The sequence below is a fragment of the Carassius auratus genome, chromosome 3, assembly GCF_003368295.1.
Source record: "Carassius auratus strain Wakin chromosome 3, ASM336829v1, whole genome shotgun sequence".
Lineage (NCBI taxonomy): Eukaryota > Metazoa > Chordata > Actinopteri > Cypriniformes > Cyprinidae > Carassius > Carassius auratus.
Window position 1 is genome coordinate 20,331,398 of NC_039245.1, and position 20,103 is coordinate 20,351,500.

At 37.2% G+C, this 20,103-nt stretch overlaps 2 protein-coding genes across 2 annotated transcripts; both read right to left on the reverse strand.

Moving 5' to 3' along the window:
* Window positions 1-8,260: 8,260 nt before the first annotated feature.
* Window positions 8,261-9,814, reverse strand: LOC113041892 (gastrin/cholecystokinin type B receptor-like). Its single transcript, XM_026200469.1, has one exon. It carries the CDS (start codon window positions 9,659-9,661, stop codon window positions 8,372-8,374), a length of 1,290 nt encoding a protein of 429 aa, XP_026056254.1. The 5' UTR covers window positions 9,662-9,814; the 3' UTR covers window positions 8,261-8,371.
* Window positions 9,815-13,133: 3,319 nt separating this feature from the next.
* On the reverse strand, window positions 13,134-17,111 carry LOC113041900 (grifin-like). Its single transcript, XM_026200481.1, has 4 exons — window positions 17,017-17,111; window positions 15,022-15,101; window positions 13,634-13,796; window positions 13,134-13,519 (listed from the first exon to the last, which is right to left on the reverse strand). Exons 1-4 carry the CDS (start codon window positions 17,026-17,028, stop codon window positions 13,355-13,357), a joined length of 420 nt encoding a protein of 139 aa, XP_026056266.1. The 5' UTR covers window positions 17,029-17,111; the 3' UTR covers window positions 13,134-13,354.
* Between the last annotated feature and the right edge of the window lie 2,992 nt (window positions 17,112-20,103).

Sequence of the window (20,103 nt, forward strand, 5' to 3'; positions counted from 1 at the left end):
CTCTCTCTCTCTCTCTCTCTCACTCACTCACTCACTCACTCACACACACACACACACACACACACACACACACACACACACACACACACAAACAAACACACACACAAGACTGCAAAACTCTGCATTTGAACAGTCAATAGCAAATACTTAAACAAATAACATATAGCTGATTCAGAATTTGCCTTTCTGTTGAAAGTAATCTTAAAGCTTCCTAAATGCATCTACTTTCGGCAGGCAGAATAAAGTGCTTATTTTTTCACCTAGATACACACAGCATCTCCCTGACATGGCTGGATTAAGGGAAATGAGTGCAGTTAAATATCCAGTATCAGCCCAATACATAATAATAATAATAATAAACATCTGCGATGTTGGCTGATAGGTATTGTGCATCCCAAAGAAAAATACAGAAAATATGTTCCCTCTACAGAATATTGTCGTGTTGGCAGGCCTTAACCACTAGATGGCACAAATCCACTATATGTCGAGAACTTAGGCATTAAAAGTGTGGTCATGTGATCATGCAGTGTCTGGGCATTCTGATTCTGATTTTTATGGAACATTCCCCACCACCTTTGATAAACTGGCTATGCAATGTATTCTTGTAGGATAATATGGCTATTAAGAAAACAGGAGTGTTGAACAGCTGTTAGGAAACACTTACTGGTATTTTTTGTATTCCTTTGTGTTGTAGGTATTACCAATGTACTGAAGCAGACAGGAAGCTTCTTCCTCAGACTGTAAGGAAAGATCAGTGTATGGAACAGTGTGGTCATGAAGGCCACAGAGGGCAGTGGTCACAGATGGCCCGAGCGCTTTCCTTTACATCGCCCTGGTTAAATGAACCACTCAGACAGGACAGGTTTTGGTCTGTCTTGATTCCTACATGGATTTGTTCCATATCTATGCAAGTACACAAAAATTGCAAAACTTGAAAGATAAAATAGGAAAGGCTGTTATGATGGAGATTGCTGATGTTGTTCTAGCTCAGGGTTTTTGCTAAATTAGAAAATCACACTCAGGGTCATGAAGGGGTGTAAGCACCATATTCCGATTTTCTAATCATAATCCAAGGTGTAATATAGATGATTTGTATGCAAAGCTGTATAGGTAGTTTGCAATTCTATCTTAGGGTATAGACCCTAAAGATATTTGGAATAAAATATAAATACACCCACAGGCTATACCAAAAAGATGAATTAAAAACAGCTGCTATCTGCTTTAAAAAAGCTGTATTTTACAGACTAAAAAAAAAAATCTATATTTACCCTATTAATTTGGTCTATGGGAATCTGACTAATTATTCACTGCAGATGCACAAAATAATTATTTTTTTAATTAAACCGGAAATAATGACATGATTTGGGATTTAAACTGGCAAATACGATTTTGCTAAATGATTGCCATTTTAATTTGTTATGCATCAAAATGATATGGTGGGATTTTGTTCTTTATTAATTTAATCAGATCTCTTCATTGATTTCCTGCCTCTCCTTTTTTTCTCAGATATACAGGAACTTTTTTTTTAACTCTAATGAATATAGACACACTCTCTTTTTTTATCAGTGTTTTAGTGTTGTCTGTGCATGTCACAGTGATCATTTTCAACAGAACTCTTGATGAGAAATGGTAATGAAAATGGTCTGCCGACAGGTCGCTTGCACTGAGGGCATGAAGTCTTGGATAATCAAGTTTTTTCACTTCACAATGAAATCAGTGGTGTCGACCGATGTATTCCCCTCTGATTGAATTAGATCAGCTGAAAAGGGCCCTGCAAATGTTAATCTCACAATAGGTTTAATTTTAGCTGGTGCTAGTGGGAGGGAAAAGTTGAAAAGAAAAAAATAATTCACAGAACTATATTCTCCCTTATACACTATATGGACAAAAGTATTGGGACATTGAGCTGTTAGAAAGCTAGAAGCTAGAAATTCCACAGTTAACTGTAAGTTGTATTATTGGGAAGCAGATCCATTTGGGAACAGCATCAACTCAGCCATGAAGCAGAAGACTACGTAAAGTCACAGAGCGGGGTCACCGAGTGCTGAGGGTTGGGCTAGACCCCTTACTTCCAGTGGAGGAAGAGACGTTCAGAATTGGCACAGGAGTCCCTAAGCTTGCTGTTAATAATGTTGTTATTTTTGCATTTATTACTTGTAATTAACTTAAGTTTATTATTCAGTATTTACAGGAATTAGATATACATTAGGCATTTTCCCCTTTCCCTAAAACCAATGCTAATTGAGTGAAATCATTTAATTTTTATTCATAGTGTTTCTATTGTGAAGTGTTTTCAATAAAATTATGTGCAATTAAATAGGTAAATATTCATAAGTCTATCAAATAAATTTGCCTTGCATGAATCTCTTTTATTGGGATTCTGCTGTTATCAGTTATACAGTATATCACAAATACACATAAATTAAAGAGGGATAAGGGTTTCCGTACAAGCTTCTTTCAAACATGCTGTCAGTATTTTTTTTCTCTTTTTGAGAGGCCAGCTGGCATGTCCCCGAGACATAACCCAGGAAGATGTTTGCAGATGTTTACATGCAGCACTCATCCTCTCTCTCTCTCTCTCTCTCTCTCTCTCTCTCTCTCTCTCTCTCCTCTTGATGGATTGCTTTCACAGCTGAGGGTAAACCAAGCCATCACACATCTGCCATCATATCACTATAGCCAACGCTTCCTCCCCTCTGCAGAGCTAGGGGTTCATCATAGGGATGGATTTTTTTTTACTTTTCTGTCTCCACAGGACATAAGTATCCTGTGCATATGTTTTTGAAAAGATGTCAGTCTGGGCATATGGCCTGAGGTGCAATGGCTTTCTAAAAAATGCTTAAACTGTGTCTGCAGAAAAGGGGTCAATGACATGACGCTTATTTTTTGTTTCTATATAATTTAAAAATACGTTAAAATGAGTTTTACAAATACAATGACTTTAATACACCTCTTCTATTATGAGCATATTTTTTTTATATGTGAAATTATTTAATATGTTATATGTTTTTGGGGAATAATGGGCATGGACTCCACAAGACCTCTGAATATGTCCTGTGGTATCTGCCACCAAGACATTAGATGCAGATCCTTTATGTCCTGCAAGTTGCGAGGGCCAACACATCCCATAATGCTCAATTGGATTGAGATCTGTGGAATTTGGTGGCCAAAACAACATCTTTAAACATTATGTTCCCAAACCATTCCTAAACAGTTTTTGCAGCGTGGCAGATGTATTATCCTGCTGAAAGGGGCCACTGCAATCAGGGGTGCTGCACAAGATCCCGGACCCTATGCATAGGCAGTCCTAATGCCCCCCCCCCCCCCCTCTTGAAAATATATATTCCAGACTTTGAAAATATATATTCCAGGGCCCTGGCAATCAGTACTGGTTTTACCCCCAGTCCAGCACCCCTGACTGCAATTGTTATTTCAAAGTAACATCCACATGAATGCCAGGACCCAAGGTATCCCAGCAAATCATTGCCCAGAGCATAAGACTGCCTCCGCCTGCCTGTCTTCCTCCTATAGTGCATCCTGCTGCCATCTCTTCCCCAGGTAAACGACACACATGGACTCATCCACCAGATCTAAAAGCAAATGTGATTCATCAGACCAGGCCACCTTCTTCCATTGCTCCACAGTCCAGTTCTGACTCGCACACGCCTATTGTAGGCATGGGCACTCTGACTGGTCTGTGGTTATGCAGCCCTAAATGCAGCAAACTGTGATGCACTCTGTATTCTGACTCCTTTTTGTCAAGGACAGCATGAAGTTTTTCATCAATCTGAGCTACAGTATCTCTTCTGTGTGGTCGGTTGGTTTTAAAGGCTGATCAGTGTATGGAGATTTACTTTGACATATACCTTGGAAAAAAAAAACATTTTAAAATGTATTCAAGGTATATTTCATTACTGACCCTTTCATTTGTCTCTGACCCAAAGAATGGTGAGACCTCTAAATGGATTATACACATGGTCCATTTGACACATGACATCCTTCTTGGAAACTTTGCTAAGGTTTAATTGATCTGTTATCATAAGGAGCTAATCTTAAGATTTAGAGACAATAGCACTTAATAACTCTATTACTTGATTATTTATAACTCTAGATATGATTCAGGCGGGAGATTCAGGTCAACTGGGCATCTTTACTAATGATTAAGTCATCTGTCTCTGACTGAATCTTAACTATATTCTGCAGCAACCATCCTTGGTAATTTTATATTCCCTGTGGTCTTCCCTTTGACATCTTGAGAGAATTTGAGGGCACAAGATGATGAGGCACAGCTAATGGATCAAAGCAAAGGAGTATTTGTATTAGCCGTATTCCATGTCCTCTGATGTCGCTGTTGGATTTGATACTAAACCATTTGCATATAAAGTATTGTGTCCTGCAATTGCAATGGGTATGTTGGATATTTTCGAATGGTATGGCATTGTTTATCTTGTGTGTTTTGGGGGGAAGCAAGTGGTCAGATCATCATGAGCGTATTCAAACCGTGCATGTGCACTGCTGTTGAGGTCGTACGTGCTCTCACTCTGCTGACAGGTATCTAGGATTTATCCTAGGAAATTAGTGGTATTGAAGGGAATGTCACAGATGGAATTGGTTGGATGATGTGTGACTATCTGTTATTTATTCACAGACTCATCCTGCTGGGGTTGATGACAGTGGAGCCAATGGTGGAACCAAGGGTAACATCAATCATAGAAGTGACTTTTGCACTGTGAAGGAGTAGGATCTGTTACTGGAGATCACCTGGAACTGATTGTTGCAGCTTGGATCAATGGAGTTCACATGATAATGATGATCACAGTGTTTAAGAAGGTAAAGATTGGAGGCTCAAGTGATGCCCATTATACTCTCTTCCTCTGTGTTTCCCTTATTCTCATAATCATGGGACATTTCTTTGTCCAATACATTTCCTTCAGTACTAAGAAAGATGCTTGATGTATTTTACTTTAAGTAATTTAAATGGCAGAGAGTTTTATATATATATATATATATATATATATATATATATATATATATATATATATATATATTTACATCTTTAACATTTATTTACTTATTTTTGAAAGTAATAATAAGGTGTTTGTTTGAAGTCTCTATTCAACAAAGAAATCTCTGCACCAAAAAAGGTATCACCGTTTTTACAAAATATTAAGCAGCTAAACTGTTTTCAACAATGATAACAATAAGAAATGTTTCTTGAGCATATCTGAATGATATTTTAAAATATGATATAACTGGAGAAATGACTCCATCACAGGAATTAATTGCATTTTAAAATATGTTTTACAATAGAAACGGTTAGTTTAAATTGCACACTGAAATTGTACACTGATGACAATTTATAGTACAAACTCACTCAGGAGTGGCTAAATTTCACAAATAAGTACAAAGCCCACATTTAATTAAACATGAAAATCTCAAATAAGATTCTTGTGAAACCTACTCCAATTATCTGTTTTATTTCACTTTTACATTATAATAATTCACAATATCACTGTTTTTACTAAATTTTAAACAAATAAATGCAGCTTTGATAAGCATAAGAGACTTTAAAAACATTTGAATCGTACACATTTTTTGTGCTACTTATCTTACATTTTTATATAAGGTTCCCATTTTAATTTGCTACAGATTAAAATTATTTAAAGTTGTTATTCCTGAAGGTTGAGTGGGTATAACTATACAAATATTGCACAATATATAATATATGTATATGTATATGTACACACACACACACAATGTAGAAGCACTCAAGCTGCATGAACTTGATCAAACCTCACGATGTTGTCCAGCATGATTTGAAATGATCCAGAGTGCATTGTGAGCTTCATTGGAAGAAGAAAATGTGACCGAACAAAGAGTAACACAATTAATTTTATATCCTATAACTACTTCTTTGTTAATGTTTTTATTTTTCAATAAAAATTGAAATTTGAATTTAATTCACTGAATTTAATTCAATTTTTGTTTTTTAATTTTAATAAAATAAAGCAATTAATGTCATATTCACTTAAGTTTAATGAAATCAACCATTTTATTTTGAATATTATTTATGGTAAATATAAAATATCATTTTAACAGAATGTCTTAGATTATAAGCGTATATTTAATGCCAGCGCATCTAAAGAGATGATAACATTCACCATCTCGCCATATTTCTTTTTCTCTTTTATTCAAGTCAAGAAGTGTTCCTTGTATTTTCTGTAATGCCCTGCTCCTGGTGAAATCACACTCAACGAAAGGATCGCCATGATTTTGCCAAGTAAGACATGAAAGATACTGTCCAAAAATATAGACTTAACCCAGTCCCTACCCCTAAACCTAACCTTACCCATAATGTATTCCTAAAATCAGTGTCAAATGATAGCTGACAGCTAACAACCCTGATCTTAAGCCTAAAACAGATATTTCCTGTAAAGTTATTCCTCAATTCTGATTGGTTGATTGGAATGTTGTTCCAGGATCAACAAGGATGTTGATCCAGGAACATGTTGTACTTGGTGAAATCACACTCACTGAAAGACTAGGGCTACTAACTGCTGTGGTCTGTATCGCTCCTGAACAGAATTACTGTTCATCTGCTTCCAAAACTTTTGTCATTTCAGAAAGTCACAAAATGAAGAGGTGATTATTGTGTCTGTATTTCATGTGGGGAATTATATTCTTATATTCCTCGGAGTGTGGATCTATTCCCATCAAAAGATCTGATTCTATTCACGTTGGTTTCTATTGAAGAAGGCAAGAACAGATGATTATTCACAATCAAGCACAGTACATTTAATTGAATCGAATTGCTTTGAATCTTCACAAGGCATTTAGAACGTATACATTCTGTCTGAATTTCATTTCATTCATGCACTCTTGAAAATCTTGAACAAATATGATATTTTTATGAATGCAAATGTATATGTTTATATAGTACACAATATCGATTTAAAACACATCATTTAATTTCAAACGGGGTTTCAAACCTTTTAAGTCAAGGACCCCAAAATGACGATTTTGAAGGACCCCCTTCCTAAAACATAATGGCATGTATTCATAATTTGACATATTTACACTAAATGAGAAAAATATTAAATGTGTGAAATAACAGATAAGTGAATAATTTATAAAATATTAAATAACTGACTTTTATACTGTCATTGCACTTAAGCCAAAGCAAATGATTAAATATCTAGAAGATATTCACTTCACTTTTCTTTTCTAACCAGTATTTTCTACCAGTATTTTCTACAGTTAGATGCATAACTTTTTATTTGAATTATTTTAATTGATGAAAATTTGTTTTTAATTAAGCCATCAATAGAAAAAAAATAGAAAGCAGAATGAAACTTAGAATATACAACTAAGTAAATGTGTTTAAGATTATTGTGTTAAACATGTTTAATAAGTATGCTTTATATAACGTTGAAATTCTATATTTTGTAAAGTGTGAGTCTTTTTGGGTCCCCCAGTTTGAAAACCCCCAATTTAAAATACAACTCTCCTGCTTTTTGGTGGCAAGTAAAGGTCAGTCCATACTAACACAAACGTTGTATAAGAAAATTCTGTTCTATTTTCGAATGTGATTTGTCTGTTCAGACCAATAAATATAAAAAACAGCAGACAGGCAAATTCACTAACAGTAGATGGTTCTTATAGAAAAAATGCAAATACCTTCATTTCTTCATTACACAAAGTAGTGCTGCACAACTTTCCATTTCCGACACATGACATGTATTCTCTATAGTGTTTATCAAACAACACCAAATACAAGAGTACAGAGATGAGACTAGTAGTTTCATATAACAGCAATGGCTCTGGGTATGTGAACAAATGTGTGAATCTCATTGGTCGGCTTGTTTTCTTCGCTGTTTAACAGAAAATAGATTAGAACATGTCTCTGTAAAAAAAAAAAAACATTGCATCAGTGGCATGCAAATATCCACATTGGTCTGAACAGCTGTTAATTCAAATTAAAATATTTATAGCACTGAATTTCCGCATCCAAACATTTGTCTTGGTGTGAACAGGCCTTAACTGGGCATTTATGTACAATCTGTGTCAGGGATGCATATACAAAACTAACTGTCCTTTATTTACAGGAAGTCCCACTTTACATCAAGCAACTTCTAATCTTATAAACTATAAGTGATGATGCATTGTACCTGTGTACGGTTAGTTATGCACACAAACAATGCTTATATTGCATCAAAACATCAGAATCACATGCTTTTTGACTCACAAGGCAAATGTTCGAAACTATCTCAAATCTCATATCATTTCTTTTCTTTTATGGAACACAAAATCTGTTTTTGGGTGAACTATCCCTATAAGTGCCTTGAATACTTTTCGGTTATATTCACCCTGACTACAAGTTGGATAACTCAGGATTGCTTGAAGACACTATCTTCTCTGAGAGGCTTTGGAGTGACACCATTTGGCTGTTGTTGGAACACCAGTCAGAAAGAGTCTCCACTGACGCCTGGCTCACGGCACCTTGCCGCCGGCCAGATTTCTGCTTTTTAAGAGAAAGCAAACTGGACAGTTTAAAAGAGCTGGAGGATCGAAGGACGGAAAGCATTCTCTGATGATACCTGGACCTGACTGCTCTGGCAGAGCGGTACAAATCACCTAAGAAACAATAGCAGATGGGATTGAGGCTGGAGTTAGTCAGGCCCAGCCACTGCGTGAAAGGCCGAGTCTGCAGAACCCAGTGAGGTGGATGAACCTCGTGGTCAATCAGGATGTCTGCAACGTAAAGCGGAAGCCAGGAGATGGCGAATAAGAGAACCAGGGTGACCACCACTTTGACGATCTTCTTGCGCATCTTCAGATGTGAGGCGTGCACGACTTGGCTGTGTGGATCAAAGTCTGCGAATTGTTGAGAAGCCCTCCAGAGCTTCCTGCCGGTCAGAAAGCTGATGATTAGGTTGAAGGTTACAGGGATGCAGTAGAGAGCAACAAAAAGGAGCACATTGTAGACCTGCTTAAGTCTCGCTTGTGGCCAGAGCTCTCTGCAGATCGGCACGGCGATGTCGATTAAGTGGATCTCGTCCAGCTTGATCATAAAGAGCAGAGGTGCGCAAATGGCCGAGGAGAGGATCCAGACGCACACAATGGTGATATAGATCTTCTTCTGGGTGAAGTACGAGAGGGAATTGAGTGGGCTGTGAACGCTGTAGTATCTGTTGATGCTAATGACGGTCAGGCTGAGGACACTTGCAGAGACAGACACGGCCTGGATGAAGGGAACAGCCCGGCACAGGAGGTCTCCGTACACCCATGCGGTGTAAATGGTGTGGCCGAGCGTGATGGGCATGCAAATGCAAACCACCATCAGATCACACACCGCCAAGTTGATGAGTAAACTCCGGGTGGCACTGATGATCTGCATCCTCTTAGTCTTCTGGCAGGTAAGCATTCGAATGGCCATGAGATTTCCAGTGAAACCCACCACAAATGATAACGAATACATGACGGTGAGAGCGATAGTGGTGGGCTCCTTGATTGTCAGCAGCAGCAGTCTCTCCAGCTCTCCACTCTGGTGGAGGAAAACATCATTCGCAAAGTCCTCGGCACCGTGGAAAGAGGCGTTCAAGGACTGCAAGGCGTTTGAGAGCAGAAGCTCTTTTTTCAGCAAGCCAGCAGTGAAATTCATATTCCTTTTGTTTCCCGTAAAGGTTCAGGGGATATTTGTGACGTTTTAATATGTGGTGGTTGGAATCCAAAGGCTGCTTCAGACATCCCAGAGTCGATTACTAAAGCTCAAGGCATATTCATCCTCAGGCAAAAGGAGTAAGGTAATGAAATCCATCTCTTAGCCAACTGCCCTCTACGGAAACATGACACACATTAGGAGGGAAATTAAATTACAAGATAACATCCAAGTAATTGCTCTGACTAACCCCTAATCCTTAAAATCCAGTGCCTGATTAATAATAAACGTCACTAATATATTTCTTTATTACATTTTCATTTTTCCCCACCATAATCTTGTCATTTTTCGTGCGAGATTAAATTGTGAAATATGCAAACCACAATAAATCAGCTGCTTAAGCAGAATAAATAGTGTGTGATATTGTGTGATGGTCCTTAAGGGCACCGTTTTGCAAAATTATTCTCATTTCATACTGTTTGAACTAGGTTTTTGAAACCAACAAACAAAACCACTAGAGAAAACAGGCATTTGTGTTATTGGACTTAGATCATTAAAATAAACTCTAAGCACAGGCTAGTACTCGTTAGTAATAAATATAACAAATAACTCCATCTCTTAATATTGCATTCTTTTCTTCAAGTATGATTAAACCGTGCGTATGCAAACTCTTAGGAATGAAGGATCTGGAGCCACAATAAATCTCCTATCTTGTCTAGCTGCTTATAATGAATAAATTGCGTCTAATACATACGGTGTCGAAAATCCAGTTGTTTTTAAGCAGTTTTTCCTCTGACATATTACGCGTTGGTCTCTGTAAGTTAAGTCATTTTTCCTTATTTCTTTTTTTTCCCCATGCATTAGAGCAATTATAGAATGTAAAATATAGCCTAAACGGAATCAAAACGAAATATTACTACATACCGACGATATGTGTGGAGTAGCAGCAGGTGCGCGCGCGTCAGGTGCAGTCAGAGAAGGACGGGGTTCATGTGCTTCTCCTTCATCTCCATCTGATGCGAAGAAATGAGCGTCAGCGTCACACGACGTGTCTCTGATGTGATGGGAACAGTTTTCTTCTTTTTCCCCTCTTCTCTCCGCACACACCGAGGTGTAGTGGCCGCAGAATTAAAGTGGTAGGCTACTCACCAATGTTAAACTAAAAAAAGTTGTACATATACCGAAACGAACAGCACTTTTGATAGTCTACTTCTATATATTTGCATGAGATGAAGGCAGATTACATTTTTGAAAAATGTGTTTTATTTTACATGGAACGCCGCATCAGCCATCATCACATGATCAGCTACGCCATTCATTTAAATAATAATAATTAATAATAAAATGGTCACCTTATATAGAACAAAAAGTACATTAAAAGCTCAAAAAATTTCTAAAAACAAAAACATGCACACCAAACAGTCTGATCAATAGAGCTTGAGTCAATAGCGTAGTTCAGAGTGATGGTATTGATCAACACGTGTGTGATCCACTGGTCCAAGCTTAATGATGATCATGAGTGGAAAAAAAGTCCACACAAGTAAACCCTGCTTTAAAGACTTAAAACAAACTGACACACTGCTCTTATTAAGATACAGAACACTGTAGCATCAAGCACAGAGTGCAAAGTCACAGACACAGGAGACATTTTTTTTATTTTATTTTTTACTTAATACTCGAATTGAGGGGGATGCGGGGTGATGGCATCCCCCCAGGTTGAAAAGAAGACAAAAATCTTCTCCTTAAATTAAATGTTACAATTCTCTAAATTATTTATGATGATTCACAAACTAAAGAGCGGCGACTGACCAATCAGAAATCGGTACTGTAACAAACTGCTCCCAAGCCGAAGCAAGTTTTCGTCATCTTTCGTGCAAAATGGTTCAAGCGCAACTTTTCGTTAAAAAGAAGACAAAGGAGGAGAAGGTATTTTTTTTTCTTGATTACAATTTAAAGACATTCCCCGACATTATGTTATTGTGCTGTATGTGTGATGGCTTGAGACACGATAGTAGAACATTATCGACGTCACCGACTTTGCAAAAAACAAACAATAACAGAGCATTCACTGCAGGAAGAAGCATGTTACAATACAGTTAGAATGCCCTTATAATTCAAGCAATGAAATAAAATGAGTTTTTACATTTTATATTCCTTGCTCAAGCAATGTAGTTTTTCTGATTATCTTGTAATATTTCTGCGCGAGCACAAATGTGCTAATCATTTTATACAACAGTGCATAGCAACACGCTGTTTCGTTCCTTGAAATGAATCAGATTTTGAACGAATCGAGTGAGCCAGTGATTCAACAGTCCAGTCAGATGGACTCACTTGTTTCGTTTCTTTGAATCAGCCGTTTTGAACGAATCTTGTGATTTGAATGATTCAATAAATCATTTATTAAAACATGGACTTACTGCAACTTACTGGTGGTTTTATTGCCATCATTATTTATCCAAGACATTCGTAAACCAGAAAAGGTGCCAGCACAAAAACATATTCAGCAAAATATTGAACAAAATTAATCCATTTCAGGCATCAGAAGGAGAAAAGCTGATTTCTATTAAATAAATTAATAAATTGAAGTGGACTTTGAGCTTTGTAACTTTGCTGATATTTTTTTATGATCAAACAGCAACATTACAGACTAACTAAAGTTGAGAAAGTGTAAACGCATCATAGCACCCCTTTAATATTTCTCAGGGTAGGTTTATTATTGTCATTTCTGTAGGTTATAGGCAAAACATTTTTATGTCTGAAGCTTCATAAATGATATTGAAAATTTACTTTGCTCAGACATTATTTTGTCGCATTATGGGGTAATTTGTCACAATGGGAACCTGCAATTAAACAGCTATTAATGGCCTTTCACTCTATAATATTATATGATGTTGTGCCTTTATGATGTAATGTACTTTGTTAAAGCACTATGAGCTGTATCTACCTTGTAGCTGTTAGGCTACAGATCAAACTCTCAACAGTCTTTAACGTCATGCAGTCTATGCCAAAAGAAAGATTAAAGAAAGATTTTGCCACAGTTTTCTACTGTTCATAAGTTTGGAGTCGGTAATATTTTTTTACCTTTCTTTTAAATAGCAAGGATGCAAGTGAAAGTGAACACATTTATAATATTACAACAGTTCTATTTTAACTTTATATTCATCATATAATCCTGAAAAAACACCAATATCAATATTTTAGTATATTTAAAATATGTATTTCTATATATGTATTTGCATATATGTATTTTTGTCTTTTTATTTTATTATTTTAAGTTCTGTTAAAGAGGGAAAATATGCATGTTTAGAGGTTAGCCAATCATACTTTATTTATTTGTATATATATATTTTTTTATTTTTATTTATTTTTTATTTTTTTTCTTAGGATGTTTTATATCATAAGCAGACCCAGATGTATTTGCAGAATCTATTTTAGTCATTGATTTTGTGGAAAAACAAATTCTGAGTCACCCAGATGAGTCTTTCAGACATCTTTTCAAACATCCCATTTATTCACAGATTCATATGAATATGGAGTTAAGGTAAGGCAGGTCATTAAAAATAATCACACCTTTACAGAGGATAATTATGAGTGTTGAAATGTGTGTAAACAGAAATGCAAAAAACGATAACCCACCATAAACAAACACAAGGTTCACTCCAAATGAATGATCTGTTTGGCCTTCCTGCCCAGCACTTAGTAAAAATGTTTTTTGGCGATCTCTAAAGAGGAGATATTGACATCATTCACCACTTGCACTTTCGTGACGGTCTTCAGGTCTTCCACACGGTGTTTGTACTGCATCACCTTGGTTTCGTCAATGTAAACATGGAAGTTATCACTGTCCGAGTAAATTTCAATCTGTTGAGAGACAAGGAGTCAATGCTGACTAAATCATCTTCGCTCATAATCAAACATAATGCCTGCTGCTCATGATGCTTTGTCAATAAAAATGTGCTCATGATGCTTTATCACCTGGAAAGGCTCTTCTTTCCCGAGGGGGAAGCTGCTGCACCTCTCCTCCTGCCCCCAGTGGTTGGCCATGTATGAGTTGCAGATTATATCTGACTCAGTGAAGCGTGGGTTGAAATGAAAGGCTATTTTGTCATCGCGGTCACATAGGAAATTGATCTCAAACCTTGAAAAAAACACATATGCAATAATGAACTAATCATTTTGGCCAAAAAAGAACCTGAGACTACTGCTTGAAGGGCTATCATTGAGCTGAGATGAGGTACTTGCATTTGAGTATTTCTCCATCACTCTCCTACAAGTGAACGCTGAATGAGAAATGATTGAGGGAAAAATCACGTTTCCCAGATTATATTTAAGTTTGTTTCTGTCTCTATTATACAGTAGGAATAATAACTGAACAGCATCAAAGTGGATCCCAGGATGAATGTTATGAATGGAATAGCATATAACTGAACTGCCAAATACATGTTTGTCTCCTATGATTGTCACATTATTATTATTATATACTACTCATCAATTATAGCCATGTTGTTTTCATTGCAATTATTCTTTATAAACAACCTGATAAATGAGCAATTCATCAGCATGAGTTATTTATACTTCCAGATTCTTGATTTTATCTGTTTAAAAAATAAATAAATAAATAAAGATTTATACTGATATTATCACAGAAAATAAGTGAATGAGGTGGGCGTGAAAAAAAAGAAGGCAAAAAACACTGAAGATATGTAAAGCTGGTGTATTAAAACAAGCAGATGACCTTATTAAATTTCTAATAAGTGATGAAAGCAACGTTCAGTTATAAGATTCCATTTACACAACACAAGTATTTTTTATTATATATTTTTTTTAGCAATAAACTTTAGACCCAGCTAACAACATGTTCTTAAATATGTTTTCCAAATGCTCCAATTAAGTTCTGAAAACATTATTTCTGGATAATTACAATAGTTTTTTTTTCTTGGTTAAGTGATCACTAAAGACAACATTTAAGGGAATGTCTTCAGCTCATCTCTTGGAGACCCGCTGTCCTGCAGAGTTTCAATTAAGGTCTAATTAAGATTTTCAGGATTGTTTGGAAAATCAAAGACAAGTGTGATAAAGCAAGTTGGAAATAAACTTTGGAGGACAGTGGGTTTCCAGGAGAAGAGTTGAAGATCTAGGCTTCAAACCACTTAAAACTACAGGCAGTAATGTCTAGACAAACATTTAACTATTTAAAATTTTCCATAAATGATGTATAAATGCTTTTGTGCTAACTTGTTCAGAATGTTATTCAAAACCAGGTAGCTTTGAACAAATGTTCTATTAACATCACTGGAAAAGTGTTTGTCAGAATGTTAACTAAAGTTCACCGTTCCCTTTAAACTGAAGGATTGAGTCCTTACTTGCTGGCTTCTGCTGGGGTCTCTCCTTTCAGGATGATACTCCATCCTGGACATAGACCATCAGGACAGGATGCCTCAAACTGAATCACAATGAAAAAACAAGCTTCATCACATTCGCTGAATAGTACAGAATACATTTAGGGGTTTTCAAAAGCCTGATGCCTATGACAATACCGAGAGGCTAATATAATCCTAGCATATACTGTATATAGACACAAATAGAATTCACTTACAGCAAATTACATTTAATCAGCATTATTTTTACATGCAATGTTTGCTCAAAGCTGAGCATAAATACACACACACACACACACACACACACACACACACACACACACACACACACACAGACAGACAGTATAAACATATAAAAATCATCAAATATATTAATATGACATTTTGATAATATTATAAGTATTTGAGGCTTATTCATTGGTAGATTGTGGAGCTGATACAAGTGGAAGCTGATGCTGATAATATCCAGTCAGCAGAAATATAAGCCTAACAATGATCTATCACTATAATGTAGAGTATTTACGGTTCAGGCGACCCAGGGTGCTTAGGAGCTATAACTGTCCAATTACCAAAGGCTTCCATTCAGGAATCTCATCTCCGACTTCATCATGAATTAATAGACCTTTGTTTCACTGCATGCCTATCACCATTCAAGAATGAAATTAAGACGTTAAAGCAAAATTCTATAGCCTGAAGCTATCTTTGACATTAATAATCAAGCAGGATTTTTACTTTTTCATACAGATAGCTTGCAAGGATTGTGATTGACTGATCCCATCCGTCACTGCTGAATCAAATTCCATCAGGTTTTTTTGCAGTGCTGGGCATAAAAAGTAATTGCCAAATGTAGTCAGCAAAAATCCCAGTTTGCAAAATGCAAAATATACGAAGACAGCACAAATAAAAATAAGTAAAAAGTAATAAAAAAAAAGCTGCTTTAAAGACTATCTGAAATCTATAACCCTCCTTCATTAAAACAATATGCTCTTAGCATTTGCCAATCTTAATATTATCCTAATGAAAGCAGTTTAGATAACACACAAACGTCTGAAGTTAGGCTAGCTGGCAGAAATCAGGCAGGCAGAGAATTAAACTCAGTGAATACTGGAAGAACATTAGAGGATGACGTTCCTTTGAGCAGAAGTGAGACGTCGCCTGCATTCGCATTATCAGTTCAGCTCCATTGGCCAGCACCTGTTTTTATCTGAGACATTCATGTGTGTCTACGCTGTGCTGCATGCTCTGTTATCTGGATTATGAGCCACTTTCATAGAGCTTGGTGCCACAGGGTGAGGACTGTTTGGGTATCTAAGGGGAATTGCAAAACTAGTCACGCTTCCTGTGCTCATCAACGCTGAGCGCCAGACTCCAGTAACTGCTTGCAGAGATATGCGTGAGATTTCGTGCAGCATATATGAACATATATTGCAAGCAGCAACCAGTATCTGTGAACTAGAAAAGTGCAGATCTGGAGCTGTACCAAAAAAAACATTGGTTGTTTAAAAGCCTCTCAATGACATCGGAAGGGAAAGCAAGCTGATTTGTGGTGTTTTACAGGTAGAGATGGAGTGTTCCTTAGATCGAAACTGAGCCTTTTAATGTCCTCATTACTTTAAGTGCAGTCGCATGGAAAATAATTAAAGCGTCATTAGTTTAGCTTGCAGAAAGATAGATAGATAGAGAGAGAGAGAGAGATGAATTATGCAGAAGAGTTAAGAGTCACGCTATCATCTTATAGGAGATGTTGTGCATTTTAAATCAAATATTTATCATCTAAACCTGCCTCTGGTTTAAATGATTAAAATTAAACACTATGCCAGACTGAAAAAAAAACTGCTTTAATTACGTCAGCAACTTTCCATTTAAGTGCCCAAGCACATTTGACCATCACAGAATCTTGAAATACTTCGCTATTACTCAACATAATAAGCAAACTTGACCTGATTCTGTTTGCAGGTTAGCAGACAGTGCTTCCCTTACCCGTAATGTCATCTTGTTGGCAGGGCCGTCTATTGATCAGCTTCCAGCTGGATGTGTTTTGGCAGTGAGGGGTCATTTAAAGAGAGGGCGAAACCACGTGAGGGTGAGCTTAGCAGGATCAAGGCTGCAAAACGGGCTTTTGTGTGTGGCAGGTTCATGCGTAGAAAAAAAGCGCAGAAATACAATGCAATTCAATAGCTTTGCCTCAGGCCACATGGGAGGCTTGTGACAGACAGCCAAAAATAACATTAGGTCGGAATCACCGGCGAAGCATTTCAGGTGCTTCACCAGTTGCAGAAGCACGATTGCAGATGTAGTATAAATCGTATATGGAAATAATGATGTGGTTAATGATCCATCGCTCATTATGGAACACAAAACATCACTATTGAAATGAATCACGGGAATTTGTTTTTTCCACCAATGGAGTATATATATTATCTGGGGGAAGGTAATGTGATTTTGATGACTGTATTTCAGCCGCCCGGGACTCCTGTAGGAGCTGGCGGAGAGGAATTGTTGGCATCAGCAATAAGCGAGTGGTGCCATGTGACTTTTTTTTTTTTTTTTTTACATGTTTTTCTGTAGCAGTGAATGATCGGCCGCTGATCCTGGGGATTAAACAACTATCCATGTGGGTGTCTGTTTGGGCTTTATAACCAATCAAATCTGCCAGCCCTCAGGAATTTCCTGTCTGCTTTTAGTCACAATGGCTGGCTAAAGCTCATCAGGGCCGAATGTTCGTCCCTGCTTACAGCTGCAAAATACTCTGAATTTCTATACCGCCTATAGGCTTTAACAATACTTGAAGTTCATGAATAAAAAATCATGGTCTAGTGCACATTATCGCTCAAATCAGACAGCTCTTCTAAGCAGACTCTTATTACTATGGCCTTTGGAGGCTGAATGTCCACAATTACCCACTCTACTCTCTGCCAGTGATCGTATATGGTTTGTATAGTTCAGTGTGTGTGTGTGTGTATGTGTGTGTGTTTACAGTTGACCAGGCGGTTATGGCTGGGAGCCCCACCCTAAACACCCTTGTCCAGTCCTGAGATAGTGGAAGGACACAACAGCATTCTAATCACATAGTGCTGTTATCTTCATGCATGCCAGGGGCTCTGTCCTGCTAGATTACATCTCATGTGACGCTGTGAGGTGCCTCTCGGTTACCACAAGCCCAGACACACAGTGACAACAATTTGCTTGAAACTGGGCGGGGGTCTAAACAGAATGCTAATATGAACTATCAACCACTACAAACAAACAAATCATTGTGACACATTGTGTCGCTACTAATGTCGGTGATAGTGACATCAAACACTCTCTGTCTGCTTGAGGCTTGTAGGAATCTCGAAATTAAGTGTGTGAATCTTGTGAGAAAAGCCATTCAGATTTACATAGAACGATAGAATGCTAGATAGATAGACAGACAGACGGATAGAAGAGTGTTGTTCTAAAACACAGTTGAAGGTGTTACATAAAGTGCATATCTGAATCCACACATGCATGAATGCACTGGGTCAAAGAGTGTGAAATGAATTGTCCAGTGGGGTAATATGGTGGAGGTTTGGGGCAAGGTTGTACTGTCTGATGTAGCGGGAACAAAATATCCACCACATGTCTTTTTTTAGATCAGCATTATTTAGAATGCATATGGTTTCATTTGGTAAATGCAGCACGTGTTACATGACCTCTGTATGTCCTCATTAAAGTCCAAGTCCAGTGTTTGTGTTGGCTGTCCTTGCTCATACTGTAAACTTTCTCAGCACAGAAAATCACCCATGGACACATCAGCATGAGCTGAAATTTCATTCTCCATTTATAACCTTACATTTTTTTTTATTGAGAATCTAAGCCACAGGGGGGAAATCTGTGGAAGATAGGAATGTTTGAGTCACCAACACTTATGCTGTATTTCTCCCCTGGCAACCTTCAAATGTTCTGATGTTGTTTGTCATTAGCATTACATCAGTGGAGAGCTGCAAAGAGTGAAGCCGTTTCTGAACTTCATGTCTTGCATCTTTATTACTTGTTTTAATCTTATGAAAACTGATGACAAACTCGATAACATGCTAATAAATGCAGTGAATTTTTACATGGTAAGACTGGAGTACACACCTCATTCATGCAAGGTGTTTTTTCTTTTTTTTTCTTTCTTTTTTTTTTTTTTTAAGCATGAAAATACTGTCAATCTTAACTAAACATTAGGGTTGCGCAGGTATACAGTTGGCCAGGAGAGGGCGACAAATATCTACTTATGTACTCTGTCATACCTTTTCTGTGAAAAAAACTTAATTGATGCTAATGACACACACGCACAGATGCACACAAACACACAAAATCAATAGAATTTCAACTTGCCTCTTTTTTTTTCAACATCCTCCAATGACCTTTAAAATATGCACTTTATCTCCATAACCTAATGTTACTGTTTAGCTAGGCAGCCGAATAGGGAATAGGCTCTAATCCACACAAAAATGGAGTTTAACATCACCAAACATCAGGGTTTTGAAAAAAAAAAAAACTCCTGTGAATTGCACCATCAAGCTACCAATACTCCCGCTGTAAAAAAAGCAGTCTTTGCTGAAGCCATATTTTGTTCCATAAATAAAAGTACGATCTTAGTGGGGCCCAACTGAATTCATCTTCCTCTTATAAACAATCTGGCTGTACTTTATGGCAGTATATGTCACAGATCAGTTTTACCCCTTCACGAAACACCCCATAAAATGCTTCTTTGAGAAACACAACCAGACATATGAGCTATACAGGACACGAAACAAGTCAAGCATGTTCCCAGATGATTCTCAAGGCCTGATTTCATCAAACCCCAGTCTGTTGTTTACATCTTAGTCTTGTCTCAGGGTTTAAAGTTCTCATTCCCAAGAGAGTCTAGACAAAAAAAGCCAAACATGCATCGACCATGTCTCCATTTTTATTCTCCACTGCATCCTTATGCTGTGTCATTGATTTCTCCATCCTGTGTGCATAATAATGAGAAGAGGCTGAAGCTTCAGCCTTGTATGCAAGCCCCCCCACCGATGTCAGCATCTCCATTTACATAATGATGCAGTGGGATTCAGC